This window comes from Thermobia domestica, chromosome 6 (assembly GCF_964235325.1).
Source record: "Thermobia domestica chromosome 6, izTheDome1.hap1.1, whole genome shotgun sequence".
In the NCBI taxonomy this organism is placed as follows: Eukaryota; Metazoa; Arthropoda; class Insecta; order Zygentoma; family Lepismatidae; genus Thermobia; species Thermobia domestica.
Genome location: NC_137459.1, coordinates 169593864 through 169606757, shown reverse-complemented (window position 1 = coordinate 169606757; position 12894 = coordinate 169593864). Strand labels below are relative to the sequence as shown.

General features: G+C 37.7%; 1 protein-coding gene across 1 annotated transcript in view; it reads left to right on the top strand.

Annotated features, from left to right (window-relative positions):
• LOC145688320 (histidine ammonia-lyase-like) overlaps positions 1 to 12894 on the top strand; it is a 220458-nt gene that overhangs the window by 142410 nt on the left and 65154 nt on the right. Inside the window, exon 6 of the mRNA XM_081762365.1 lies at positions 4006 to 4078. Within this exon, the coding sequence (XP_081618491.1) occupies positions 4006 to 4078 (73 nt within the window). The remainder of the gene's footprint in view (positions 1 to 4005; positions 4079 to 12894) is intronic.

The window sequence follows — 12894 nt, the reverse complement described above, 5'->3', positions numbered from 1 at the left end:
AATACTGCGGATGATATTGTACGGATCCTCATGGTCATAAATACAAGATGTTAGATGTCTCGTGCTGTAGTCACATTGTGCATTCCACTGCTCGATTGTCACTGTAAAGATGCTCTTATCTCCATTTCTTCTTACACATGCATCACACTCGTATGGTGTGCTTTGTGGCAGCACCAATATCGCGGTAAAAAAATATTACCTTCCTTTGTGACAACATGCTACCTCGTTCAAACGCATATGTCTGAATTTTTTACCCTCTGACGTAGACAAGACACAGAAAATTGCCCACATGTTTTCTATTAGTTTATCCACTCTCCATTACTCATGTATTGCATAAAACTACCCTCCAATGGTACTACTACACGCAAAGAAATTACAGCACTGTTGGGCCCATGCAAACGCCATTTAACGAGAATTGTAATGGTTATTTGTCATACCGTAAGTACAAATCTTGTAGCTTTGGATACATTCTCTTCATTGCTTCTTGTCGTTGCAATTCTTTTTTTTTTACAAACAACAGTATATATACATACACATATATATCAAAATAATGGGAACACCTGAAGGAAATGCGATTTACCGTATTAATTGGCCCGGGACAACCGTTAGCCTGACGAACAGCTTTGATTCGTCATGAAATAGGGATATAAATTATTAATGGTTTCAGAGGAATTTTGTACCATTCATCATGCAGTGGGACGTTCAGATCTGTCACCTAGAATAGAGGATATCTGCTCCGGAGTTTGAGCCCTATAATAACCATAGATGTGGAATATTGTTGAGGTCTTGGATTTTATAATGCATGTGGTCACTTACAATGTATACATAATCACTGGTAATAAAGCGTCCTACGACCGTAATCACACACCCCACACAATACGATTACCAGTAAATTATAGTCCACAGCATTACAGAGTCGTTGTCGTGTTTTGTAGTAGGAAGGAGACAATTTGGAGTATAGACATCCGTCATACATAAGCACGATCTGTTGTAAATAAGATGAAAGAGATGTCATCGAACCAGATTACTCATTCATATATATATCGGAAGCCCACTTTGCATGTTCTCAGCACCATTTTCTTTGTTCTATTTTGTTATTTTGCAATGAGTTCTGTAGGCCGTCATCACCTTATACACTGTTCGTTGTGAAACATTTAACACAGTGAATTTGACATCTTTGAAACTCAGAAGGAATTAACATTTTCAGTTTTGCCACCTCAACACCCATCACCGTCCTATCCCATCTGATGAACCACAGACAATCACCTAATATATCATTAAGAACAGCAAGGCGCAGCACACACATCTTCAGTGTTACCACCTTACTCATCTTAAATGAGACGTAGTCCTGTAGCAGCCTAGAGGCCTGGGGTTAAGTTACTCCTAAAGTCCAGTAGCAGACTAGAGGAGGGTCACCAGAAAACTGGTATTGAATTGCCTTTGTCCATCCAATTTACAGGGTTCCTTGGCTGGCGGTGGCGCTGCTGCTCCGATGTCGTCTTCTGCTCCATGGGAGGGGCTAGAATCCGTCGTCTGCTAGTGATTGTAGATCCGTCTGGTGTGAAGTCTTCTTGCCGAACCACGTGGTGATGTTTGTAAACACTGACATGTGGAATTGTTTGTTTACATCACATGGGATATTACAATATATATAGGGGTTGGAAAAAATCTAAAACATTTGCAAAAGTGTAAAAATCATACCTAGGATGGTGTGGGGCCTCCTTTTGCGTCCAAAACAGCTTGAATCCGACGTGGAATGGACGTATACAGCTCCTGAATCGTGGTGTGTGGAATTTTTTACCATTGTTCCTCCAAAACATGCTCCAGTTCCTTAAGGGATGCTCGTGGAGGGTAATGACATCGAACACGCCTTTCTAACTCAGACCTTAATGGCTCAATGATGTTCAGATCTGGTTATTGTGAGACCCAGGGGAGGTGTGATAGTTCCTGGGCATGCTCCTCAAACCATGATTTTACCGTTTTTACAGCGGGACAGAGTGCCAAATCATGTCGGTAGATGCCATCACCATCAGGGAACAATATTAGGGCCACGAGTAGAACCTGATCCTCCAAAATGGCCTCATACGCCTTAGCATTCATCATTCCATGTAGGGCTATGATGGGACCTGCAGAAAACCACTATATCACTGCCCATACTGTAACAGAACCACCCCATGCTATACATTTGCAAGCAGACAGTCTGTATTATAGGCCTGTGACAGTGTTCTACATACGTAAGCACGACCAGTTGTTGGAAACAAGGTGAAGGTCGGTTCATCGGACCACATTACGTGTTTCTACTGCTCATGAGTCCACGCCTTGTGGTCCTTGCACCACTGGATACGCCTCTTCGGATTTACTGCTGTGACCAGGGGGTTGGCGATAGCGGCCCTGCAATGAATTTTCATTTTATGAAGTTCCCGTCGCACTGTTTTCGATGAAACCGGGTTCTCTAGGCTAGAATTGAGTTTAGACCTAATTTTCATTGCAGTGGTCTTCTTTTTATCTGCTACAACCCGTTTTAATGCCCTCCGGTCCCTATCTGACAGGATTGTCTTTTGACCACAGTTGTGCTTTGCAGACGTCGTTTGTCTATGAATTGTATATGCCCTCGTGAAATCGGACACAGTACCTTTCGATACCCCCACAATATTCGCCACTGTTGCCATTGAAGCTTTAACGAGACGGGCAGCAAAGTTCATGCCTCTTTGGAAGTCTGTCAGGTCGCCCATTTTACCGCACCACTTTCACACCACGACACTCACAGGTGAACGGGTTACTGCTGACGGAATAGGAAGGTCAACATGACACATTGAAAACAAAAAAGATCGGCAACCGCAACACGCGTTTTACAGTGGAGGGCCAAACTTACGTGTGCTGTATGAAGTGTTTTTAGATCTTTTGCCTATCCTCTGTATATATATATATATATATATATATATATATATATATATATATATATATATATATATATATATATATATATATATATATATATACTGCATTCTAGATATCTCTGCTATAGCATTGTGTACATTAACAATGTCGCAAATGACATGAAATAAGATGTAATTACATATTCATGGAGAATATCAGCACTTTTTTTTTAAAGAAAAGAAAGTACTGATTAGCATATCTTTATTTTCGCTAAAACATGTTTCTAATGTGTTACTTCATTTGATCCTTATTTTTCCATTATTGTTTGTATTGTCTTGTACTTGAAATTTAAGTTGAAGTGTTAAAACAATTCAGTGTTTGGGCTTGTATAGCAAATTCCAGCTTCCTATGAGTTTAGGGTATTTTTTTAATGTATCAGGTAGCAGAAAAAAGGAAGGGATGTGAAATACATGAAAAATAAATGTTTGAACATTTGCGGTATTTTGAGATAAATACAACATTTATTAATCTTGTTGAATGAAATTGCTACAATAGTACCGAGTTAGACGCGGGCTTAGTCTGTTTCCATTAACAAGTTAGCCTGACTCCTACTCGAGCTTAGGACCAAAAATGTTGTAATATTCTCTACATATGACGTCGCTCCACTTCCTCAACAACAGCAACAATAAAACAGACGATGGATACAACAAACAACATGGGATCAGTAAAAAGATAAACGTCATCACCGCCGTAAGGTTCTACGAGAACTCTTGAGATGTGAGTGTGTGTCTGTGGAGTTTCTCAGGCTGCAAACACAACCAAGAAAGTGTGATAAAGGATTTTCAGGGCCCAGTCACAGCCAAGAGAAGGTAGGTATGGTGACCAGTCCCAGGATAGAGTGATGTTTTTTTAAGGTGCTGCACCGTCTTACATACTCTTCTCAGGAGTCCTCGTAGAACCTTGAGATAGTGATGACGTTTGTCTTTTTTTTCTTATCATGTAGTTAGTTGATATCCGTCGTCTGCTTTGTTGAGCATGTGAAGTTAGGTCATATGCAGAGGATATTACAATATTAAAAGGATCTTTGGTTGATGTAAAATTCTTTCATGTACTATTTTCTCGCAACAGCTAACGAAGGAGGCCGAAGAAGAAGTATCGAAAGCAAGAAACCTTGTCGATAAAATTCTTCAAGAGAATAAAGGCAAGTAAGGTTTACTATCTAAAATGTTTCTGTTGTAATGAAATCAAAACTATCTACAATAACGTCAGTTAAAATATAGTTGATAATAACAGTTAAGATTTCTGTTAAAATTAGGTAGAAGATTAATATTGTTATTGATGGAAAAGGACATTATAGATAGGTCCATCAGAATGTGTCTATCAAAATTCAGACGTAATTAGGAAAAATACCTAAAATCAATTAAATATACCTTTAATTTTGCAGTACGGAAATAAATAGCTGTTTTATGTATAGTGTTACCAAACTTAATCTTAACTATAAAAGTACGAATTTTACTCAATAAACACAGGATAATGTAGACCACTATCAACTTAATTAAATGAACTGTTTTTCTTTTTAAGGAAGATTTTTTTTACGTTTTGATATAACTTGAAACAGCGAAATTTATTTAATTTAAATTTCATTAATTTCAGGAAATTTTAAAATCGCGCCAAATATACTATTGAATTGGATTGGATTTGAGTAGAGTTGGTTTTGAGTTTAACATCTCTTTCAGCAAAGAGGCTAAATAAGACGGGACCTACTGATTAATGTGGAATCCGAAGCACATGAGCTTCCGCCGGTAATCGAACCTGGGTCTCCCACGCCAATGGCGCGTTTGCTAACAGTTTAACCACGAAGGAGCTCTGGATTGGATTTGAGTTTAGCGTCCCGTTCAGCAGTGAAGCTATATGAGACACATACCTACAGCTTAGCATGGGATCCGAACCACATGAGCTCCCGCCAGGAATCGACGAAGCTGTATATGTTGTATAGTAACAGAGCTAAAACGAAACCTTTACAAAAATTAACATCATATTTTGATAACAAAGTTTAGAAAGCTTGCATTCACAATAATCGTTGAGTTTTAAAATTAAAATTAATGAAACTTATAAAACGTTATTATCATTCGATATTTAGAAAGTTAAGTAATGGAAACTGAAAAATTTTCAAGTTAGATAGGGGTTCAAAGTAGGAAATATGTTTAAAAATTGATTAATGATTTAAAATTAATAGCAAGTCGGCACTTTTTATTTTTTAAATGAATTGTAGGTTCAGAGTCACCTTTTTTTTTCTTTTAGTTTTGACTTTTTATCAATAGGTTCAATCCATGCAAAGTGATCGAGAAAAAAGAAAAATTGCCGCTCGACCATCTCCAAAAAATCTAATTGTTTCATGAATGATCATCCTATATCAGGGTACTTCAAAACCACAATTATTTTTTACAACATCCCATGGCGACGCAACGACTGCCGCTATTTTGCCTTTTTTTTCGATTTTAGGCGTTGACGTTGTTTTAAATATCTCAGCATGTATTTGTCCTACCAAATTGAAAATTGCTGGACGTCTCCAACTTGTGCGGAGCTAAAATTTTGATCCCTTAACATTTTTTTCCTAAAACAATTTAAAGGGGGTGAAATCAGGGTCTGCAGTAGTAACATTTTTGGACATTGAAGACATGTTTGGGAAGAGGAAACAACAGAAGTAGAGGTCTGAATTTGTGTGTGCATGTAGTCCGGGGTCATAAGTTAATACACCTGTGGCTGCTCCCAAAGGCCTGAAAAAAATCGTAAGGTTGGGAAACTATGCCAAATTGGCATATTTCACTGTCCAATATATCCAATGGGCCTGGATAAAAAAAATTGAAATTTTGGGAATAGTTAGTCCTTTAGAATATCATAACATACAACAAAGCGCGTTATTTTGTTTTTGAGCAGAAGGAGATTAAAGTATTAAATAGTGACGTCATACTGTAGGAGGTGTTTTGTTAATAAAATCTTTTTTGGACATAGAAAACATGTTTCGGAAGAGGAAACAACTGACGTAGAGGTCTGAATTTGCGTGTGAATGTAGTCTGGTATCATAAGTTAATACACAAAAATTTACAGACCTATAGCTGCTCCCAAAAGCCTGAAAAAATCGTAAAGTTGGGGAATTATGCCAATTTAGCACATCAGAACATATTGCTTGGTTCCAGAAACTTAATACAAACTATTCATTTAATAATTAAGCGCGAATATTTTATCTAAACATATTCATGGTAATATTGAGCGTGAAGTAGTCAATGATTTGTTCCATTTTAAGTGATCCGTAGTAAGTTATACGATGGTATCTTTATTTTTCTTTGTTTAGGACGTATGTTAAGGAAATATTTCAGTAAATAGGCTGGAAAATTGAGGATCTGATCCTCAAAAGGGAGGACCTTGCGAGGGCTTCCTCACCCTCAAATAACCTCGCCTTTAATGATATGAGGGCGAGGGCGGGCGAGGGCGATGGACAATTCCCTTCGCGAGGGCGAGGGTGTGCGAGGGTGAGGAGAAGTTTCCAGTACGGGAGCGAGGGCGAGCGAGTGCGATGGACAACCATCCGCACGAGAGCAAGGGTGAACGAGGGCGAGAGCCAACTTTCACTGCGAGGGCGAGGGTGCGCGAGGGTGATGGACAACTTCATTCGCGAGGGCGAGGGTGCGCGAGGGCAAGGACAAGTTTCCAGCACGAAGGCGAGGGCGGGCGAGGGCGATGGACAACTCCCATCGCGAGGGCTAGTATGAACAAGGGCGAGGGCCAACTTTCACTGCGAGGACGAGGGTGCGCGAGGGTGATGGACAACTTCCTTCGCAAGGGCGAGGGTGCGCCAGGGCGAGGACAAGTTTCCAGCACGAGGGTGAGGGTGAACGAGAGCGAGGGCTGTCACTGCGAGGGCAAGGGTGAGTGAGGTCGTAGTAAAATGAACATCTATGATAAAAATTAATTGTGGTTTTGAGGTACCATGATATAGGATAAACAATCATAAAATAATATATTTTTTGGAGATGGTCGAGTGGCACATGGTTGATCACTTAGAATGGGTTGACCCAATAGAAAGCAAACTCTTGGTTTTGCCTTAGGAAACTTATTTCAATTGATTTGTTGTTTGCAGTGCTGAACTGCTCGATGCATTCTTGTTGCAAAATCTATAAAACAAGAAACTAATATTTAACGTGGGTACGAAACAGGAATCAAACATGGACTCTGAGCACAAGAAGTATACACGCGTGAAAATCATTTTGCAATAAATAGGAATCTTAATAATATTACTCTCGTTTTTCTTGAAACCCTTGTAACTTTGTATGGAAAAACACTCAATATATATATATATATATATATATATATATATATATATATATATATATATATATATATATATATATATGCCATATCGGAGATTTGAATGAGCGACTGGATATACTTTGTCCACCAAATATTTTATTTTAATTTCTTTGTAAGGTAAAAATCGCAAATGCGTGTGTGTAGTAAAGACAAATGAACGCAGATATTTTATATAGCACAGAGAAGTAGTTGAATTAATTTCACAATATTATTAGTGTTTAACAGGGTGAAAATTGTCCAATCATGGGTCGTGCACTATTCAGTAGATCTCATCAAGCTATGGCTGCGTGTAAGTCCTTGTGCGTCGTTACAAAATCGAGAAATACGCGAGAGACACGGGTTCGATTTCCAGAGGGAGCTCTTTTGGCTCGGATTCTACGTTAAGCTGTTAGGCCTAGTCTCATATAGCTTCACTTCTGAAAATGACACTATATTCAATTCAAATCCAAATCCAATCCACACACATAGTCCCAGTGGCGGCGATTGGACTTTAAAAGTGGGGGGGCAAGACATGATCTGAATATTTGATATCAATGTTAGTTTTCCTGGTTGCTTGTAACACTTTGTTTGACGAAAGGTTGTATAACTATTAGGATACTGTCTTTTTCAGTTAAAATACCGTATATCTTGTTTCATACTTATTAAGTAAATTGACAAGAGCGACACAAGTAGATACTAGCCCTTTGTACTCTTAAACAACGAAGGTGTAAGAAGAGATTATATTCCTTGCTCATAAATATCTGTCTGGAAAATTGTGTGATCAGATTAAGGTCCTATTTAATAACAAATTTGCAAAACAAATAAACAGAAAGGATAATATTAATCAAATAATCAGAGTAATGAATAACGAGGCTTCTTTTGCAGAAGTTATATTGAAACTGGAAATTAATGAACAACTTATATTTTTAATTCCACGCATGCTATTACATGTGTTATTACTCTTAGAATGACAGTGAATACTACAAACATATGCTACGACATTTAAAGAAATTCTTTTGCAGCTTCCCGAAACATGTTCGCTGCCATTAAGTACAGTTTTCACTTTCTTGGAATATATCAAAACTCAGCAATACTTAGTCACTCCACATTTCAGTTATACAAAATAATCCTAAAACCTAGAATTATGCTGAATTCACTAAATTTAATTGTATATACAAAACTGTATATGTACACCCATAAACTCGTATATTACACTGCAAAATTAATATTCCTCACTGAGCTCCTTCGTGGCTAAGCGATTAGCGTACACGCCTTTGACGTGGGAGATCCGGGCTCGATTCCGGGGATTCGGGGGAGCTCACGTGGTTTGGACCCCACGTTGATAATTAACTCCACGTCTCATATAACTTCGCTGCTGAACAGGATGTTAAACTGAAAAAAAATCAAATCAAAATATCCCTTATTTTTAGAAAGAAGAAAATACATTTTAGGAACTGTCGATTTTTATGCAATTAAAGAATAACTTGTGAAGGATTTCTTTTCTTGCAAAATGTTATCTCAGTTAGTTCCAGAGCGGCTGACTAACATATCGAGCCCTTGCAAGAAGAAATGAAAGTACGCTCGAATTGTGGCGCTCCAATAGGTTAATTTTTGGGCCATTTTTAGTGGCAGTTCAAACGCAATTCCTGTAGCTTTCTTAATTCCACAGGAAGGCAACCAATATGTACTCATGGAACGACAAATATTTTATGGCACTATTTTTATTCTATGAACCAATAATACATACAAAACTATGTATATATTTCCATATTAAACTATATACATTAATGGGTAATTTCAAAAAAGTGGGGGGGCAACTGCCCCCCTTTGCCCCCCCTAATCGCCGCCCATGCATAGTCCTAACAGTGACGCAATACAACGTGTAATATACAAGGTGGAAACGCCCACAGGATTTTAAAAGAATTGCAAAAGTAACACTGTGGGTTAGTAGCACAGGTGAGAAAAATAAAAACTTTTAGAACATGTGATATCGACGTCCGCCATCTTATAGTTCGCCATTTTGAATTTACTTTTATTTTTTTAAAGTGGAAACCATATGTTGTGATATCTTGCTTTCATTTGTTATTTCCTCAGACATTCAATGCTGTGTTGTTTTTGCTTTATCGATTACCATAACGAAGTTATGGCTGTTTTTCGTTTTCTTGGTGTCGTTCCAGGTGACTAAGATAACGTGGCTGTGACGCAAGCAGAACGCATTGAGATAATTTTGATGTTAGGTTAGGAGAAACATAATGGTTGTTGTTGATAATTTTAAGAACCTTCATCCAGATAGGACACCCATTAGCCAAACAGTAGTAAGCAAGGTGATCAAGAAATTCAGGGAAACAGGGTCCGTGGCTAACAAACCAAACTCAGAAAGGCCATGAACGGCAATTGAGGAAACAACGTCAATAGCAGTGTTGGCAGCATATAGCATGAGTCCGGACCGAAACATTCGTCGTTTGTCCCAGGAAAGTTAGTCTTACATTCATCGTGCATGTTTTGTTCCTGTATAAATGACACCCCTACAAGCTGTAAATGCATCAACACCTATTAGAGGGTGACGCCGATCGGCGTTTCGAATTCACGAAATGGAGAACAGAACAAATGCGCCAAAAGCTTCGTTTCGCCTAAGACATCTTTTTTACAGATGAAGCCAACTTTTATGCTTCTGGTGAGGTGAACAAACATAATGTTCGCTACTGGATGGACACCAACCCCCATTGGTGTGAAGCATCTGCTGGCATTCCTGGAAAAGTGATGGCGGGGTGTGGTGTTGGAGACCTGTGTTATGGGTTCTTTGTTTATCAATGGTACCTTAATACAATCAAGCATTGTCGAATATTAGAAAAAGATATCTTGCCATCTCTCTTATCTGAAGATACGACATTCCCCGCCTACTCCCAACACGATGGTTCCCCTCCGCAATATAGAAATTGTATTCGTGAATATTTGGATGTTCAGTTCCCCAACTCGTGGATCGGTAGTCGTGGTGCTATGGAGTGGCCACCATGTTCTCCTTAACTCATTCCCTTAGATTTTTATTTTTGGGAACATCTGAAGTCCATTGTGTATTCACTGAAAATTTTTGATATTGGCCACCTAAGGGAACGCAAATCAGACACGTGAGTAAGCACACCTGAAAGCATTTTGAGCAAGGTTTTGGATGAATGGGAGAAAAGATGGCTCTTACAGTACAATACAATAGAGTGGAGAACACCTCGAACACATGTGTGGTAGGCTACTAACGCTGTGAAAACTAAAAACAGTCATAAGTTCGTTATTGTAACCGATAAAGCAAAAAAAAAAAAAAAAAAATGAATTCCTGAGAAAATTTCAGATGAGAACAATATATCATAACATATCGTTTGCATTTAAGAAAATAAAAGTTATTTCAAAATGGCGAATTATAAGATAGTGGCCACCGACATCACGTGCTAAGTTTTTTCCTGCCAGTACTACTAACCTACAGTGTTACTTTTGTAATTATCTTAAAATGCTGCCTTTTATTTTGGTGTTTCTGTAGTTTTGGACTACTCTGTTGTGAATCATACAAATATTGTGTAAACACAGTATGTGTTTTGTATACAGTGGTACGAAACAATTCGTAGCTGATGCTAACAACTTACGTGGGTCATTCAATATATGTTTCCCTAAGGTGCAAAAAAATTAAAGATACATTTGTAGACTTTAGATATATGTGTAGTTGGGTCCTTCATCACCTTTCTATGTAATCCCCATTGAGATTCAGGCACTTGTCTTACCGTTGTACCAATTTGTCAAAACCTTTTGCAGAAAAAATCAGAGCTCTGGCTAGTTAGCACTCTCCTCACATGCCAGTAACTTTTCCGAAGTGTCCTATGAGTAAGACTCCATAAAACCTGGCAGTAGTGCTTTGTCACTGCGGACGAGCTCTTGATCCAATATCCCGCGTATTTCAATAAAGTTGATGAGCTTGCACTTGAGCGAAATTCACTCAAAACACGTTGAATGGCTCATGTCAGTGGAGCATCGCCGTATGCTTGCCAAATCATGTTGAAGGCTCCTGTGATAAATTTGCTCATTTGAACAGAATTTTACGTTCATTCTTTGTTCCAACTTGATGCCCGTGATGAAATCGCAGACGTGGTAACATACGTGATCAGAGTAGCACCCATTGCAGAGCTTTTAATGGACGAAGGGCAAAATATCCGATCACACTGAGGTAGCTAAGAAGATTCTTGCTCAATGCGGCCATGTGTTTGTGGCTATGTGTGAGGCCCCACTTAGAAAATGTTTAATTTGCTCCCACCTGTGTCCAAATTACAGAAGTGGTCTTGAAAGATTTTGGTACCATCTCTTATATAACCTGTGTCGCATAATTTAATTTGTACTGTATGTTGTAAGGTTCTTTCTACTCAAATGATTTCAAATATTCAATAGGCAAATTGTGTACATGTCAGAAATTCTAAAAGTGTTTTGAAATTAGAATAGCTTTGTTAATTTTGTTCAAAATTTCAATCGCTAGATTTTTATATATCATAATCATGTGAATCTTTTGAATTTTTTGCATGTGTTATTTCGTATTTATGACTATAAAGTTTACTATACATCACAATGTATTTACAACATATTTACAAACTACAAATGTTAGTTCTGCAGTTTACGGAGCTCCTGGAACTACAGTGCTAAAAAAGGATACTTTAAAAATTCCCTTTTCAAAACATTTTACAACTTACGAAAGGAAGAATAAAGGTAAAAAAAATCTATCAAGATTAATCAAACAATCAGAGGATTACAGAAAACATCAGGTCAATAATTTATGAAGTGCGCGTCTTTCTTTTCGCAAACATTCCATATCAGCATCAAATATCATTTTAAGAAAGCGAAATACTATTGAAATTTTGTCTCAATTTTCTGTAAATTACATTGCATAAATTTCTGCACAACATCGGATTTAGTCTGGAGGATCCGTAACAAAATCTCAAAGAATCGTGCAATTTATGATACAAGCGCCAAATTTTACACACGGTTTGTAGACATCATAAGAAACAACTCTAGGGGTGGAGCCAAAAAAATTCACGTGATTTCGACGAGATAGCCGCCATATTAAAAATGGCCGCTCAGTACATACAAAATAACATTTAATTGTATTGTTTAACATGTTAATGCATTTTAATTTTTAAATTATAATCTATTTTTCACTTTTATGCTCTTAATAAAGGTCATTTGACACTTACCTGGTAAAATGTTGAATTTGAATGTTTAATTTTTATTTATTTATTTATTTTTATTAGTTGTTTTACAGTTATTTTGCCTGCTATTTCTTTCGTCTTTCAGTGTAACTCAAATTTTGTTTTCGATTTATTTCAGAACTGAACTGCAGCTAAAATGAAACGAAATTTCAAACTAATAGACAATACTGAGGTTTCCAAACCACGTGATGAAATCACAAACTGGGATCTTTGTCTTTTTTGCCAAGAAGTAACAAAGGAGAGGCTGACCTGCCCTGGTGATTTTGCTGGTAAATCGTCAAATGAAGCTGCTGGGTATTCATCTATAGCGGAAAATTATAGTAAAATTTGAAGAAATTGAGTCACTACCTTCTGGGTTTAAAATAAGAAGGCTGGATGAAGGACAAGGTATTAAGCAAACATTTATGGATAAAAAGGCAAACTATCATAAAAGCTG